Source organism: Mustelus asterias, chromosome 2, assembly GCF_964213995.1.
Source record: "Mustelus asterias chromosome 2, sMusAst1.hap1.1, whole genome shotgun sequence".
Classification (NCBI taxonomy): domain Eukaryota; kingdom Metazoa; phylum Chordata; class Chondrichthyes; order Carcharhiniformes; family Triakidae; genus Mustelus; species Mustelus asterias.
In genome coordinates, this window is record NC_135802.1 from 78,405,505 (window position 1) to 78,424,433 (window position 18,929).

The 18,929-nt window shown below is 47.1% G+C and overlaps 1 protein-coding gene across 1 annotated transcript in view; it reads right to left on the reverse strand.

Moving 5' to 3' along the window:
• Positions 1 to 2,564: 2,564 nt before the first annotated feature.
• The window catches only part of LOC144504286 (U-actitoxin-Avd3l-like), a 34,194-nt gene continuing 17,829 nt past the window's right edge, over positions 2,565 to 18,929 (reverse strand). Inside the window, exon 3 of the mRNA XM_078229394.1 lies at positions 2,565 to 2,689. Within this exon, the coding sequence (XP_078085520.1) occupies positions 2,565 to 2,689 (125 nt within the window). The remainder of the gene's footprint in view (positions 2,690 to 18,929) is intronic.

The window sequence follows — 18,929 nt, forward strand, 5'->3', positions numbered from 1 at the left end:
AGCTTTCGGGACGCTTTATCCTCCTGATGAAGGAGCAGTGCTTCAAAAGCTCGTGATTCCAAATAAACCTGTTGGACTTTAACCTGGTGTTGTGAGACTTCTTACTGTGCCCACCCCAGCCCAACACCGGCATCTCCACATCAATGCAAAGACAGGTTAAAGTGGGAACATTAAAGGAAGGATTAGTGGAGGAATTTTAAGGGCCTCAGGTTAGATAAAGGAGGGAATTATGATGCTAAAATTTTGATTAAATTGCTGATTTAAGCGGAATCAAATAAGATTTCAGGTTTAGCATAGCTGTGGAAGTGATGGCGACAGGAAGAAAATCAAGATGCATCTCAGGGACATTTTGTTTTCAGAGGTCAAGATGTCCCTGGTGAGGAATTAGATGATATGTAGAAAAGAAATAAAATGATAGCTAAAACACAATTCTAGATCCAACATCCTATGTTATACCCTAGGACTCCAGAGGACCTGGAAGTCAAACAGGAATTATAAATAATGTAAAAGATAAAAACAAGTTTAAGATGCAAAATCTGTTCTTTTTTGCACTGCAAAGAATAAGAAGGGGTTAAGAAAATATATAAGTAGTTTCCATATGCCATGATGAACTATTTCCAATATGAGCAGACCACATGGACAGGCCAATGACATTTGCCTACATTTTAAAGTGAACTGTGTATTAGCCCCACATGTCCCGAGACGCGGAGACCCACATTCAAAGGACCCCTTTACAGGACAGCAACACACAAGAAATGGCAGAAGGATAAGGCCATATGGTCCGTCAAGTCTACTCCACCATTCAGTACAGTCATGACTGATCTTGGGCTTCAACCCAACTTCCTTACCTCTTCCCCATATCCCGTGATACCCTGAAAATCCAAAATTCTGTCTGTCCTAGCCTTAAAAAGTATTCAGTGGTGAAGCATCCACTACATCTGGTGTAGAGATTCACAGCCCTTCAAGTGAAGTAATTTCCCCTCATCTCCATTCTAAATGGTTGTCCTTTATCCTGAGCCTGTGCCCCCATGGTTTAGGTTCCCAACCAGTGGAAACAATCACCCTATCAACCCCCTTCAGAATGTTTCAATGAGATCACCTCTCATTCTTCCAAACTCCAGAGAAAATAGAACCAATTTCCTCATCTTAGGAGATCTCCTCCACCTCAGGAACCAGTTTAGTGAACTTTCACTGCACTGCCTCCTATGCAAGTACAATTTTCTTAAATGTGGAAACCAAAGCTGCATACAGTACTCCAGATGTGGTCTCACTAAAACTCTGCACAACTCAAGCAAAACTTCTTTACTCATGTATTCTAAACTCCTTGCAGTAAAAGGCAACACGCCATTTGCCTCCCTAATTGTTTGCTGTGACTGTATGTTAACTTCCTTGTATGGTCACACCCAAGTCTCTTTGAACATCAATACTTGCACATTTCTTACCTTTAAAAAAATATTCAGTTCTTGTATTCTTTTGACAAAACTGAGTAACCTCTCACTTCCCAATATTGACTGAATTCTCTGGCCGTTCGCACTTCACTGCCGCTGCCAGCGAGTTTGGAGAATTTGATGCTCAGCCAAAACCCGGTTCACTGCAGCGGGACTGGAGAATCCCAGCTGCAGACGAGGTTGGAAAATTTGGCCCTTTATAATCCATCTGCCATCTTCTCACCCAATCACATAAATATGGGGTTTTCTGTTCCCCCCATCACCACCACCACCAACGCACCCACCCCCCCCCCTGCCCCCCCCCCCCACCATCCCCGCCCACCATGGCATGTTTTGCAGAGGTAGCCCACCATTGGCAGGTGGTGGGCACTTCTGATGTCATCGCTGTCTACGGGGTTTCCTGTTGTATGCACCTCCCTCCACCGGAAAACCGACGGCAGCGATTTGCCATTGGAAGGACTGGAAAATCCTGCCAGTGGAAATGGCTGGAAAATTCCACCATATATTTCTTCGAGCTCCTGTGTCCCCCACACAACTTATCTTTCCACCTAGCTTTGAATTATCAGCAAACTTAGATATGTTACTCTCTGTCTCTTCATCTAAGGTTATTAATATAGATTGTAACCAAATGATTCTTGCGGACTTGTTATTCCGTCAAAATACTCCAATAAATGTGTTAAACTGGATTTCCCTTCAGTGCAATTATGTTGACTTTTTCTAATCGCAATTAGATAATCAGGGTGTCAGTGCCAGGGTGCCAGGGGGTAGTGCATTGTTGACACTGCCATGGCACGTAGCCTGAAGGTGGGCCTGAGTGGGGGTCTGAGGGGAATGGGGGTGTGTTGAAGGGGGTCAGGTTGGGTTACCCTCATGCCTGCATGGTGTGGGGTGGGTCAGAGGGTGCCCCTCTTTGCTGAGGGGTTGGTGGTGCTCCCTGGTCCCTCGGGGTCTAACATGCCAGTTCCATGATTGTGAGGACCTGTACCGAAGCCCGCCCAGTGGAGATTCCACTGGGAAGGTGGGCGAATAATGGGAGGGAATCGGGCTTCAAACCCGCGAATCAGATATAAACTAGTCAACTTGACCGATTGGAGCCGGCGTGGAAGGCCAGAAGCATCACAATAGGTTTGGCACCTGGTCCAAAACCCGTTTCTTGCCCGACACCGTATTCTCTGGGCCATCGCAATTCTCACTGGCAGCTAACGAGCCTGGATAATTCCCCTTCCCCCTCATATACTCCACTGCAAAGAAAAAAGATGGTAATTACCTCTGATATAATTAGATCAATTCTGTCTGGATCTATACTGCAAGATTTCATCACATGATCACTCATATAAGAACATAAGAACTAGGAGCAGGAGTAGGTCATCTGGCCTCTTGAGCCTGCTCCGCCATTCAATAAGATCTTAGCTGATCTTTTCGTGGACTCAGCTCCACTTACCCGCCCGCTCACCATAACCCTCAATTCCTTTAGTGTTCAAAAATTTATCTATCCTTGCCTTAAAAACATTCAATGAGGTAGCCTCAACTGCTTCACTGGGCAGGGAATTCCACAGATTCACAACCCTTTGTGTGAAGAAGTTCCTCCTCAACTCAGTCCTAAATCTGCTTCCCCTTATTTTGAGGTTATGCCCCCTAATTCTAGTTTCACCCGCCAGCGGAAACAATTTCCCTGCTTCTACCTTATCTATTCCCTTCATAATCTTACATGTTTCTATAACATCTCCCCTCATTCTTCTGAATTCCAAAAAGTATAGTCCCAGTCTACTCAGTCTCTCCTCATAAGCCAACCATCTCAACTCCGGAATCAACCTAGTGAATCTCCTCTGCACCCTCTCCAGTGCCAGTATATCCTTTCTCAAGTAAGGACCAAAACTGTACACAGTACTCCAGGTGTGGCCTCACCAGCACCTTATACAGCTGCAACATTACCTCGCTGTTTTTAAACTCCATCCCTCTAGCAATGAAGGACAAAATTCCATTTGCCTTCTTAATTACCTGCTGCACCTGCAAACCAACTCCTTGAGATTCCTGCACAAGGACACCAGGTCCCTCTGCACAGCAGAATGCTGCAATTTTTTACCATTTAAATAACAGTCCATTTTGCTGTTATTCTTACCAAAATGGATGACCTCACATTTACCAACATTGTACTCCATCTGCCAGACCCTCGCCCACTCACTTAGACTATCTATATCTCTTTGCAGACTTTCAGCGTCCTCTGCACACTTTGCTCTGCCACCCAATTATCTAGATTACCTCCTGCCCCCAATGTCTCAAATTTAAAATGATCATCCTCCTTTTAAATCCCTTCACAGCCTCATCCCTCTCCATCTCTGTAGCTTCCTCTAACCTTGCCATGCACCCCTGCTGAAGCTACCTCTCCATTCCGGACTCCTGACTCGTGCATTTGCCTCTCATTCACTCCATCATTGGCAGTCATGCCTTAACCACCTAGGTCTCATGTACTGTAAATTCCTGGTGAAACTCCTCCATCTATTTCCCCTTCTAAAAATCCACTTTGTCAACTACTCCAGACAATTCCTTCTCCTTGAGTTGGCATTCAGGATTTCATACATTTCTGTGAAGCAGCTTGGCTCTTTTTTTTAATGTCACAACTTTCTTTTCTTTTAAACAATTCACCCAAATACAATATAATTCCAGAAGTCCATTCATCAGCCTCATCAAAATAGGCGCTACTGAAGCATGGGTGGAATTTTCCCATCGTCCACCACGGGAATCATAGCGGGAGGCAGATCATGCAAAGGTCCATTGACCTCAGGCGGGAATTTCCAGTCTTGGGGTGAGTGTGGCCGGAAAATCCCGCCCATGGTTCAGAGTTAAGTATTGACAGACTGGCAGAATTGGCCCGGTTCCTTCTCAACTTAATTGAGAATTGTCAAATTCCCCATAAACTGTCACCTGTATTAAACCAACTGCCACAGTCAATCTTGGCACAAAGCCATGGCAAGATTGCTAGCCAGCCTGGTACCTCACAATCACTGCAGACAGAATAAACTTCACTCCCACTGTCACACTCACTACAGACAGAATAAACATCACTCCTGTTGACACACTCACTGCAGACAGAATAAACTTCACTCCCACTGACACACACACTACAGACAGAATATACATCACTCTCACTGACACACTCACTACAGACAGAATAAACCTCACTCCCACTGACACACTCACTACAGACAGAATAAACTTCACTCCCACTGACACACACACTACAGACAGAATAAACTTCACTCCCACTGACACACTCACTACAGACAGAATAAACATCACTCCCACTGACACACACACTACAGACAGAATAAACATCACTCCCACTGACACACTCACTACAGACAGAATATACATCACTCTCACTGACACACACACTACAGACAGAATAAACATCACTCCCACTGACACACTCACTACAGACAGAATATACATCACTCTCACTGACACACTCACTACAGACAGAATAAACCACTCCCACTGACACACACACTACAGACAGAATATACATCACTCTCACTGACACACTCACTACCGACAGAATAAACATCACTCCCACTGACACACACACTACAGACAGAATATACATCACTCCCACTGACACACTCACTACCGACAGAATAAACATCACTCCCACTGACACACTCACAACAGACAGAATAAACATCACTCCCACTGACACACTCACAACAGACAGAATAAACATCACTCCCACTGACACACTCACTACAGACAGAATAAACATCACTCCCACTGACACACTCACAACAGACAGAATAAACATCACTCTCACTGACACACTCACTACAGACAGAATAAACCACTCCTACTGACACACACACTACAGACAGAATATACATCACTCCCACTGACACACTCACTACCGACAGAATAAACATCACTCCCACTGACACACTCACAACAGACAGAATAAACATCACTCCCACTGACACACTCACTACAGACAGAATAAACATCACTCCCACTGACACACTCACTACAGACAGAATAAACATCACTCCCACTGACACACTCACAACAGACAGAATAAACATCACTCCCACTGACACACTCACTACAGACAGAATAAACATCACTCCCACTGACACACACACTACTTTCGAGGCTCTGAGCCCCTTCTTCAGGTGAGTGGGAATTCTGTTCACAAACAGAACTTATAAGACACAGACTCAATTTACATGAATAATGGTTGGAATGCGAATACTTACAACTAATCCAGTCTTTAAGAAACAAAACAATGGGAGTGGAGAGAGCATCAAGACAGGCTAAAAGATGTGTATTGTCTCCAGACAAGACAGCCAGTGAAACTCTGCAGGTCCACGCAACTGTGGGAGTTACAAATAGTGTGACATAAATTCTGATTCTAGGATCGCATGATAAAGACTCAGGAGGAAAAAAGCAGAAATATTTATGTGAAATAGTGTGACATAAACCCAATATCCCGGTTGAGGCCGTCCTTGTGTGTGCGGAACCTGGCTATCAGTTTCTGCTCCGCGACTCTGCGCTGTCGTGTGTCGCGAAGGCCGCCTTGGAGAACGCTTACCCGAATATCAGAGGCCGAATGCCCGTGACCGCTGAAGTGCTCCCCAACAGGAAGAGAACAGTCTTGCCTGGTGATTGTCGAGCGGTGTTCATTCATCCGTTGTCGCAGCGTCTGCATAGTTTCCCCAATGTACCATGCCTCGGGACATCCTTTCTTGCAGCGTATCAGGTAGACAACGTTGGCCGAGTTGCAAGAGTATGTACCGTGAGCCTCGAAAAGCCTCGAAAGCTTGTGTGGCTTTTGCTACCAAATAAACCTGTTGGACTTTAACCTGGTGTTGTTAAACTTCTTACTGTGTTTACCCCAGTCCAACGCCGGCATCTCCACATCATGACACACACTACAGACAGAATAAACATCACTCTCACTGACACACTCACTACAGACAGAATAAACCACTCCTACTGACACACACACTACAGACAGAATATACATCACTCCCACTGACACACTCACTACTGACAGAATAAACATCACTCCCACTGACACACTCACAACAGACAGAATAAACATCACTCCCACTGACACACTCACTACAGACAGAATAAACATCACTCCCACTGACACACTCACTACAGACAGAATAAACATCACTCCCACTGACACACTCACAACAGACAGAATAAACATCACTCCCACTGACACACTCACTACAGACAGAATAAACATCACTCCCACTGACACACACACTACAGGCAGAAGAAACATGGTCGACAGCCAGTACCACTCTCTGTTCTACAAAGGTTAATGACTTGGGGAGGACTGACTAAAATAATTTAGTGTCTAAAATTGTCATAATAATCTTTACACCTCTCCGTCTCACTCCAATACACACACTTACTTGCTTGAATGTTTTTATACATTGATAAATTATTAAAACAACAAGCTGATGTAATCACAATGTCAACAGCAATTATACCTCTTACAATGAAAACAGTTCATATTCTTGTACATTAATTATGTGAACTGGTTAATTGAAATATTGGCTGCGATTCTCCCAAAAGTGCTGAATTGGCGGGAAAACTGTTCTAAATCCCGACTGTTTTCTCAGTTCAGCTTCTCCCCTGAATCTCCGCACTCTGTGCACTGCAGAGGTCCCAGTTGTGAAGCTCATTAAAAACCCAGGAGGGTGGGGTCTATTTGCGTCGGAGTTTGACAGTTCTGGAACTCTGCGCATGTGCAGTGGTCCCGATCTGTCAGACTCCCCATTTGCTGGCCAGCCTGATCGCTGGCCAGCCCGGGATCGCTACAGCGCTGCCCCTCCAGCCACCACCCACGGCCTGATCGCGGCCTCCACAACAATTCCCGGGCCAGCCCTGACCTCCCCCCACCCCCCCCCCCATCCTGCAGCGCCCCGAGGCACAGCCCACCCCTCCCCCCCAGCAGTGGTGATCCCCCCCACCCCTCTCACACCAGCAGACTCCCCCCTGCTGACCTCCCCCTGGGGGTCAGACCTCCCCCGGGGAGGCAGGCCTTCCGGGCAGACACTCACCCCTCAACCCACCCCAATCGCTGCCCTCCCTCCATCCCAGACAGATCGCCATGCAGAGTGGCAGCGGGACCCCCCACCCCGACAGATTTCCTCTAGGCCCCGCCCACAATAGGCCCCACCCCTTTGGCACTGCCCAATGCTTTTGGGCACTGCCAGGGGGCATCAGCCCCCCCCCCCCCCACCCGACCACCTGGAGGGCCCCAGTTGCCTCCCCTTCATTCCAGCAGGGTCCCCTGCTACTTCCCCGAATGTGAGGAGCTAGTGTAAACCCTGCCGGAATGGATTACTCCTGGCAGGGTGGGAGATTTGATCAGGACCTGAAAGCACCCAATAATGACCTGCTAAACATATTTAAAATACTTTTTAAAAAGATTCAAATGGCTTACTTGCCTTCCTGCCGGTTTCCAACATGGTTTGACCGGCGACTGTTCGCCGACTCTGGGAGATGCGCGTGTATTCCCGACGCTTGTGCAAATCCCGGTACAAGGCCGGCGATGTACATCTCCCACCCCATCCTGCCAGAAAAGTTGCAAGTCGCAATGGGAGAATTGCAGTCATTGTGTGGGTTTAATGGCAATCAATACTGTTAACTATTTTGCTTTACTATTTCTACCCCTTAATACGGCAGTAAACAACTTCGCTTCCAATGAATATGGAATCCATTGGGAGTTAAGTTGGGATGTGCCTTCTGAAATTTTGCCTTCCGGGGTTTCGCCTTCCTGAGTTTCACCTTCTAGGACACAAGAGTCCCAACCGAGTTAAAGGCATAAAATAAATGCGAGCAACTATAATTGGTGCACAGAACCTTCTTGTCCTACAAGGACTGTTATGCCTAGGCAGACCTGAATTTGTACTTGAAGTCAAAACAGAAATTGCAAATCAGTTAGACCAGAAAACGGAATGGTATTTGTACTTGAGATTTCACTCGATTTTGAAGCAATGCAAACCTGGGGACAATAATCACTTATAAGTATACATTTCATAAACTAAAACAGTTCAGACATGTTTATCAACCTTGAAAGGCCCTTACCTTGTCAGTTGTCGCCCTGGTTAATCAATTTCCAATGCAAGGAAAGAAGAAATGTTACAAATTGATTCATATGAATCAGTTAAGACCTTTAATGAGTCAAAAGTAAATCAGCTGTTAGAAGAAACAAAGAAAATAGGCATCAACTTGATGTGCTAGAAGCAAGAGATTTAAATGTCCCAAATGACCAAGTGAATCAGCAATGGTAATACCCAGCCCTCCACCTGGAGTCCCGTTATAGGAAATTCTGGGTGCGCCCATTACTGGGTCAGTGTCTAAATGAAGCTATGTTGTGCTAGACCCCAAACCATCAGTCACTAAGGCCTGGGAAAGGATGCTGAGACATTCTCACAGGAATATAACAGGATTACATTGAACACATACTATAACTAAACAGATATCCTCCAAGATTCTACATTCAAATAGATATCGTCCAGTATGTTGATCCCGGTAAGTATTAGCTTGCTGGGCTTCCGTCTTTGCAAATATGTTGTTTTGTCATCTGTTTACGCTGGCCATCATATAATGGTAATCATTCTCAGGATTGATACAAGGTTGATTCAAAGAGACAACCTCCATCCACTCAATCTTCACATGAAATGGAGTATCAGTCCTGAACTTGCTTTCCATCTTCAACTTCATCTGGTTAATGAGAAGGAATTGAAAGTTGCTGACTTCCACCGTGCACAGAAGATGGCTGCAACCGATCCACTTATTGTGTGACAACAAGACTTAACACCAGTCTTAGCATAAACAATGCTTGAACAACAGCACAGTAGAAAACAAGCTAATTGCATTGTTTTTTCCTCGAGGAAAGGGAGGTCAACTCTGGAATCGGCAACCAGGGTCACTACAAGAATTCGGGGGTTTAGACACACTGGGCTGAGTCTTAACTCCCAAGGACAGATGGTTTGGGACTTCAGGGTGAGTTAAAATGACTGAATTTGAAGATCATGAGCTCAACCCAGCTCCAAGCTCTGGGTTTTAAGAAGGAGTGTTTGGATACTCATGAATAACCCATTTAAAGTGAGAGCTTTCATTAGTGCAGATAGGCAGGTGCCTATCATAGCAATTAACATACTTTGGTGACATGAATAAGGTATTCTTCATTCGAATTTTACCTAGTTTTAAATTGAACATGTCTAATACAGATTTTCCCAGGTTTGGGAATCTGAGCAGGGAAACAGAAGAGAGATTCAACCATAGTTCAGGTGGGTCCATAACTTTTGATTGTCCCACCTGAATGCAAGCTCACCTATTGAAGCCGGTGTCTCATTTCTGGCTGGCAGATTTAGGCAGAGTTCTTGGGCTAAATATGAAGACATGGCATTATTTGAGCGAGGACATCTGATTTGTAGCTTGCTCACAACTAACATTCAGAGACTCCAATAACCTTTGCCTCCACACAAACATCTACCAATGTTCTGAATGTTTATCCACGCTCATTGCCTCCACATACATCTTGTTATTTAGCTATGGTAGGCATATCACCCAACCTAGTCCAACACAGTCACTGACTTTCTACCCTCTCTCTTGAAAAACAAAGTGGAATACAGTAGAAGAGAGAAGAGGAGAACTGGCAGGAGACAAGGACAATTGCATCTCCTGTACCTTATGGAGGAGATGGCCATCAACATCCTGGGGTTGCCTTTGGCATAACTGAGAACATTGAGAATGATGGTGTGTTCCTGCCTTCTGCCCTGTCTTAACTCCCAGCTTACCCACATTCTGATAAACAAGCTGCTGATGGTGTGGCCAATGGATCTACTGCCCCTGTCACATCGCTCCTTCCTCCATATCAACATCCCCCTTCTGATCTTCTGCTTTCGGACAGCCAAGAACAGCTGCCCAGCTACAAACAGAAAACCCTGAAGGAATAGGGAGAACAACACAATAATGAGGAAGCATTGTTAACTGATCAAATACTTAGGGAGGAAGTTTCCCATCCCACCACGGGAATTGCAGTGGACGGGACACAGACCATGCAAAGATCTGTTGACACCGGGCAGGATTTTCCAGTTTCGGGGCGAGCGTGGTCAGAAAATCCTGCCCTGAGAGTCACCAGCTCAGATACTGGCACTGCAAAGACCTTGGAGTTTGGTATAGAGCTGATTTCAGCACATGGTGAATTACTGAGCATGAGTGGGCTACAGCCATATTTAGGGTGAAGGATAGTTTTCTGGGTGAGAAGCCCAGTGGTGGTGTGGCAGAGAGGAGAGTGCTGCATGGATACACACATTGAGATGCTGGTTTGAGTAACTCAACTGCCAGACAGTCTCTTGTTATATCAAAAAGCATTGTAGTTTCTGGCTGCAACTTGCAGAGTGTTTCCCCAAGGCAACTCCCCTGCTCCATTTCCCTGTCAAAGTACAGACCCAGAGGCATGGCAATGACAGCATGCAAACCTGTTGCAACCTTTGTGTGGCCAGTTTACCGATATTAAACTCTTGAGAAGGCAGAGACTAACAGTCAATCTTTACTTGAATTTAGATTATAATGGCTGCCCCTAGAGGTGGGAGGAGGTAATGTTTTCACCCATGTTAGCCTGTCTGTAAACAATATCTCAAACAACAATGGACATATTTCAATGTAACTTGGTGCACATAGGGTAAGACCCAAGAAAGAACTGAATCAGTTTTGGTGAAGATGCAGATCCAGATCCTGGAATTTGGTTTTTAAGTTATTGTTGGGAGATATGGTGAACTGACTTTTTTTTTAGAATGTTGTTGATTGCTTTGTGATGTTGTGGATTGTTTAAGAGGTTGTTTGCGATTTCTCAAAATGTGAACAAAGTTTTCAGAGCAGATTGTTGGATGTGGCCAAAGGCTCTTCAGTGAGTTGGAAGCTCTTAATGAACATTTTTTTTCAGTTTTCTAGTTACAGAGCATCAAGCAGACAGAGAAAAACATCATGGAAGATCCATGTAATTGTAATAAGATTGAATTAACCCAGGTACACACTTTAGATGTGCCCTCTTTTTTGTTCACAAAAGGAAACATTATAAGTGCCTTGCCCCAATTCTACTACCCAACTGGAGTATCAGACGTATATGCTTAACCTTACTTTACACAATTAACTATCTATTCCTTTGCCCTCACTGTGAGGATGTGGCAACACCTCCTGGCAAAGCCACCATAACACCTCAAGAAACAATTCAGTGTATTTTCACACTATTTTCAATCGCAGAATTCTTGAGAATTACCTCAACTATAAGTTGGGTATCTGTCCCTTTAAATAACCTAGGGTATGGGACACAACTTGCATCTCAATGCATGTTCTGTGCTGAGTGATTCACAAATTTGTTAGAAGGACATGTATGGTCCAAATTAGAAAGCCAGGACGTCAGGATAACATCACTTCAAAAGCATCCTGTTCTCAATGAGAGCTCCTCCCCTGCTCTCCAGAAGCAGCTGATACGACAGCACACACTTAATAGTATTTAATCAGGCACTGAAACAATATTCACATCCCTTACGTGGATATGGCTTTTTCTAAACTAAGGACTTTGAATGGGAAGCGTGTTGAATATGTTTAAGGTTTATCATCACCATCCATTGCAATTACAACATGCTGCGGTGGGACCGGCACATGCCACAAGAGGGAGGTGAACAGGAAAAGGGCTGCAGTCACAGGAGGCAATATCCACATCACAGATCTGCAGACAGAGGGTCAGTTTCCTTCACTTCCTGGACGAGCAGTCCTCCCACAGGAGGAAGTTTGCAGTGATGCATATTTGCAGTTTCCTGTAGGAAAATCTGTTCCTTCTGGACCTAACCCACCGCTTAACGAAATGGGTTACAGAAGAATGACCACCATCTGGAAGCTTACTGTGTATTTTGTTCAAACTTGTGCAATGTTTATGAAATTATAACAATAAATGTTGCTTTGGGAAAAAAAAACACCCTGACTTTAGCATTGGCTGTGAAAGAGGGGCTGACCTGAAACATCGTCTCCAGGCGCTACTGAATTCAGCACAAGATCCTTTCAGTCGACTGCACAGCAAGGGAGTGTTTCCAGGGGTGATTTGGTAAATTTCCTCTTCATTGCCAATAGCCAGAATGACTGAGCAATTGGACTCAGCTTGCCAGCTGGGGTCTGCCATGAATGAGATGTTAGCAGCTGCGTGTCTATGGTAACCTGAGCGGCACCACAGCAATCTGGAATTTGTTTTTAAATAAACCCCAAGTGTCATTCTCCTTTTGATGCCTAACGCATGAGCAACCACAATCAGGGCTTCACACAGGTCAGCACCAGATACCCTGGGAGCTGTCAGCTTGCATTCACATTTGGGCAAGCTTATTCCAAACTGTCTCATTCCAGGAAGAGGATTTAAGAGCTGCCTTATCGGACGCAAGGGTTACTTGTTAGCTCTTGACAGCTTGGAGGAGCCAGTAAGATGCATGATTGCTACAACCATAACCATTCAACTATCAGATGTATGAGGGAGTAAGCCGGTGAAATGTTGAAGCTGTACTGAGGTAGGTCTGGATGTGCTCTTCATAGTAAGAAGTTTAACAACACCAGGTTAAAGTCCAACAGGTTTATTTGGTAGCAAAAGCTACACAAGCTTTCAGAGCTCCAAGCCCCTTTTTCAGGTGAGGCTTTTGCTACCAAATAAACCTGTTGGACTTTAACCTGGTGTTGTTAAACTTCTTACTGTGTTTACCCCAGTCCAACGCCGGCATCTCTACATCGTGCTCTTCATGGACAGGTATCCAGAATGCAGAATAATGGTGGTAAGCTGGATCCCATAGAACATCACACAGGAAACAGAACTTCAGGTAGAAGTGGACTAAGTGTCTCTTCACCCATCTTTGGATGTGAAGGATGACTTCAGAGGAGTATTGTCAGTCCAGCTATGTACATTGATTTTGGTTTGCCCCAGTAACACAAAGATTCAGTTAATGTTAATTCGCGCAGTGTGGTGAACCATCGTTGGTTCCCACTAGATAGTACTGAGCCAGGGTCTGGCCAGTACTACAAGTATGTATATATGTTGCTGTTGGGGTTAGGGATGGGTTGTTCTACTTGTTGCTGTTGGGGTTAGGGTTGGGCTGTTACACTTTGTATTATAGTTATTGTGGTACATCCCAGTCGGGCTCCGCCTCCTGGGAGAGGTATAAAGGTCTCTGCTCTGTCTGGGACCCCTCAGTCTGGGATCGTGTATATAATTAGTAGCTTCGTTGTTACAGCAAATAAAAGCCTTTATTTCCTGAGCATCTCAAGCCTCGTGTGTGATAACGCGCATCAATTTTATTTGCTGTAAATAATCGCTCGTCGGGGAAAAAACGATATAGAGAGTATGGAGCAGATACTGAAGCCTGAACGCCTTACACTGGATCCACGTGCGGCGGGTGCCTCTAACACCTTCGACCACTGGTTGAAATGTTTTGAGGACTGCCTGGCAGCCTCCGCAGCGGTCACCACAGATGATGACAGACTCCGGGTCCTTCATGCAAGGGTAAGCGACACTGTCTACCTCGCGATCCATGTGGCCACCGACTACACAAAGGCCCTCGAGCTTCTTAAGAAGCGTTATATTAAACCGCCCAACGAAATGCACGCTCGTTACCTCCTAGCCACTCGACGACGGCAGTCCGGCGAAACGACGGAGGAATACGCGAACGAGCTCCTACAGCTAGCCAGGGGCTGTAACTGCAAAGCTGTGTCGGCTGAGCAGAATATGAGCGACCTCGCTCGAGATGCGTTTGTGGCGGGAGTCGGATCATCTTACATCCGACTCAAACTACTGGAGAAAGGTAATCTTGACCTCACCCAGGCAATAGAACTAGCGGAGATGCTGGAGACGGCCTCCAAAAGCCTAGTATTGTATCCTGAAGACCACGTGGAGACAACGTGGCAGGAGCAGTCGCTGATCCCTCCTCGTCCCTCGGGTTCGAAAAGCTGCGTGATGGCGTGCTCACACTCGGGCCAGACGACGGCAGCAGCTCCGGGCGGCCCGCGGTGTTACGTCTGTGGGGGAGCGAAGCATACTCGGCAACGGTGTCCCGCTAAAGCTGTGTTGTGCTCCGCCTGCGGTAAGAAGGGGCACTATTCGAAAGTGTGCCGATCTAAATCTGCTTCTCGGAACAGCAGTGCGGCCTGCGATTCCTCGGAGCCCAGTTCTTCGTCGTCGGCATCGTCGAGGGTTTCGTCCACGTGCGAGGCCAGGACGACGCCATTACGGTCGACGGAGTCGGAGAGGTGTGACCACCAGGGGTCGCTGAGTCTGGCGCCATCACCCACTTGCGACCTATGGGAGCGGCCATGTTGGTCGGCACCGACCGCGAACGACCAGCAGGGGTCATTCTCGTCAATCTCAGCCGCCTGCAGTGGCGCTCATGAACCAACGGTGGCGTCGATCATCCTGGACCAGGCCAAGCCTCATAGACTTGACAAGTCTATGATGGACATTCAGGTAAATGACCACTTGATTTATTGTCTGTTTGACAGCGGGAGCACTGAGAGTTTTATCCACCCAGACGCTGTGAAGCGGTGTGGACTCCGGATTCAACCTCTCAAACAGACAATTTCTATGGCATCAAGGTCCCGGTCTGTCACCGTGCTAGGGAGTTGCGTGGTAACTTTAACGGTGCAAGGCACAGTTTACGAGCGTTTCATGCTCCTGGTGTTGCCGCACCTTTGCGCGCCAATACTTCTCGGACTAAACTTCATGGTCCACTTGAGGAGTGTAACACTACAGTACGGTGGGCCATTCCCTTCGCTTTCAGTGGGAGAACAGCAGCCTCCAAATTGCCCAACACGCCCCGCCTGTAGCCTCTCGACGCTGAAGATTACCACACCCTCCCTGTTCCAGAATCTTGTGCCAGGCTGCAAGCCCATTGCGACTAAGAGTAGGCGTTACAGCACTGAGGATCGGATCTTCATTCGATCTGAAGTTCAGCGGCTCCTCAAGGAAAGGATCATACAACCTAGCGCTAGTCCGTGGAGAGCGCAGGTTGTGGTGGTCAAGAGTGGGAACAAACCCCGGATGGTCATTGACTATAGTCAGACCATTAATAGATACACGCAGCTGGATGCGTATCCCCTCCCGCGCATGGTCAATCAGATTGCGCAGTACCGGGTGTTCTCCACCATAGACCTCAAGTCTGCCTACCATCAACTCACCATTCACCCAGAGGACCGACAATACACGGCTTTTGAGGCGGATGGTCACTTGTATCACTTTCTCAGGGTTCCCTTTGGTGTCACCAATGGGGTCTCGGTCTTCCAGCGTGCTATGGACCGAATGGTGGACCACAACGGGCTGCGGGCTACCTTCCCGTACCTGGATAACGTCACCATCTGCGACCATGACCAGCAGGACCACGACACAAATCTCCTGAATTTCCTACGCACTGCATCTCGCCTGAACCTGACCTACAACAGGGAGAAGTGTGTGTTTCGTACGCGCCGTTTAGCCATCCTCAGATACGTGGTGGAAAACGGGGTCATTGGCCCTGATCCAGACCGTATGCGTCCCCTCTTTGAACTTCCCCTGCCCACTAGTGCAAAAGCACTGAGAAGATGCTTAGGCTTCTTCTCTTATTATGCACAGTGGGTTCCCAATTACGCGGACAAAGCCCGTCCGCTCATCAAGTCCACTTCTTTTCCCCTAACATCAGAGGCCCGATTGGCCTTTGATAAACTAAAAGCCGATATCGCGAAAGCTACAATGCACGCTGTTGATGAGTCCATCCCCTTTCAGGTGGAGAGCGATGCATCTGATTTCGCCCTGGCCGCCACACTTAACCAGGCGGACAGGCCCGTCGCCTTTTTTTCCCGCACCCTCCAAGGCCCCGAAATTCGGCATTCAGCGGTGGAAAAGGAGGCCCAGGCCATTGTGGAGGCCGTCAGGCACTGGCGCCATTACTTGGTGGGAAAACGGTTCACCCTGATCACGGACCAGCGGTCCATGGCGTTCACGTTTAATAACACGCTGAGGGGCAAGATCAAGAACGACAAGATCTTGCGGTGGAGAATTGAACTCTCCACCTATAACTATGACATCATGTATCGTCCAGGGAAACTCATTGAGCCCTCGGATGCCCTCTCGCGTGGAACATGCGCCAGTATACAGGAGGACCGTTTGCAGGCTCTCCATGATGACCTATGCCATCCTGGGGTCACTCGGCTCTACCACTTTATAAAAGCCCGCAATCTGCCCTACTCGGCGGGTGATGTCAGGTCCATAACAAGAAGCTGTCGGGTATGCGCGGAATGCAAACCGCACTTTTACCGACCTGACCGGGCACAATTAGTCAAGGCCACTCGTCCCTTCGAAAGACTGAGTGTCAATTTTAAGGGCCCCCTTCCCTCAACAGATCGGAATGTGTACTTCCTCAACATCATTGATGAGTACTCGAGATTCCCTTTTGTTATTCCCTGCTCTGATACATCCGCTGCCACGGTTATCAAGGCATTCCGTGATCTCTTTACCCTGTTCGGGTACCCCAGCTACATTCACAGTGACAGGGGCTCGTCGTTCATGAGCGATGACTTGAGGCAATACCTGCTCTCATACGGGATTGCCTCTAGTAGAACCACGAGCTACAACCCTAGGGGTAACGCACAGGTAGAACGTGAGAATGCTACAGTCTGGAAGGCTGTCTTACTGGCGTTGAAGTCAAAAAGCCTTCCAGTCTCCTGTTGGCAAGAGGTGCTCCCTGATGCGCTCCATTCCATACGCTCACTCCTGTGTACGGCAACCAACGCTACTCCCCATGAGAGGCTGTTTTCATTCCCTCGGAAGTCTTCCTCTGGGACCTCATTACCGTCTTGGTTGACGTACTCAGGACCTGTCCTCCTGCGGCGACATGTTAGGGCCCGCAAGTCCGACCCTTTGGTTGAACAGGTCCATCTCCTCCACGCCAACCCTCAGTATGCCTATGTGGCATACCCTGACGGGCGAGAGGACACGGTCTCGATCCGAGACCTGGCGCCAGCAGGGGACGTAGAAACCCCTGTCGCTCCCATACCCCCTGTTACAAACCCCATAACTCTTGTTTCCCCTCCGGACACGGCGCGGGCAGCATCGGGACTATTACTTAACCCTTTTACTCCCGTGTACAGCTTGCCTGAGTCCAGAGGATGGTCGCCACTTCAGGGCGTGTCGGAACTCCATGGATTACCATCACCTCAGGGTCAACCGGCCCGTGAAACTGTGGAGGAACAGTTGGACATCGCCTTGGGGAGAACGCCACCGCGAGTGCCTACTCCGGTGTCATCGCCGGTATTGAGGAGGTCACAACGATGGTGCGGTCCCCCTGACCGTCTGAACTTATAGACTGATGACAAATTATTCTGTTCTTTTTGTACCCCGTCGGCCTTTGTCTTCAAAGGAGGGGTGAATGTGGTGAACCATCGTTGGTTCCCACTAGATAGTACTGAGCCAGGGTCTGGCCAGTACTACAAGTATGTATATATGTTGCTGTTGGGGTAGGGATGGGTTGTTCTACTTGTTGCTGTTGGGGTTAGTGTTGGGCTGTTACACCTTGTATTATAGTTATTGTGGTACCTCCCAGTCGGGCTCCGCCTCCTGGGAGAGGTATAAAGGTCTCTGCTCTGTCTGGGACCCCTCAGTCTGGGATCGTGTATATAATTAGTAGCTTCGTTGTTACAGCAAATAAAAGCCTTTATTTCCTGAGCTTCTCAAGCCTCGTGTGTGATAACGCGCATCACGCAGGTAAACCGTGGCTACCTCCCACCACTAGCACCAACCTCCTCACCACTACCACACCCTTTACATTAAACTGTTCTGTAACCATTCATCCACCCATGATATGTCCATTCAGTGAGTCCCATCAGGTATCCACATTCTTCATAAAACTAGTGAAAAGTTGAATTGACCATCAGGATGCCATAATGGGCAATTTGTGGCAGTAAAGCAAATGCAAAATTATATTTTTCACACCATTACAAAATAAAAGGGAACTGAATGTGACACATTGTAACACATTATGTAAAAGAAGTTGCGTACCCTTGGTGAATTACTCTATGCTTCTTATATTGCTGCAACCTGGCTGCTGCCAGGATGCTCTGATCCCTGTCTTGAAGACTCAGATGATCTTGGCTGATGTCCTTTGGATTTTATGGCCCCAACAAACACTGCTCTACTTGCATAAATACAGGGTCAAGTTCCACCAGCAGGAGGAGAGGCAACACGTCAGCTACTAGCTGAGAGTGGGACAGCATGGGAGAAGTGGGAGCATTTTTAGTGCAATTCCTGATTCAATGTCCACTTTCACCATTACCCTTCTGCTGAGCTAGCCTCATTCCTACCAATCTGATACAAGATTGGTGAAGGTTAAGACATATTGTAAAGCCAGTTTAAGAGAGCCGCTAGATTAACAACCCATCCTGTAGGGTTTCAGTCCCGGCTTC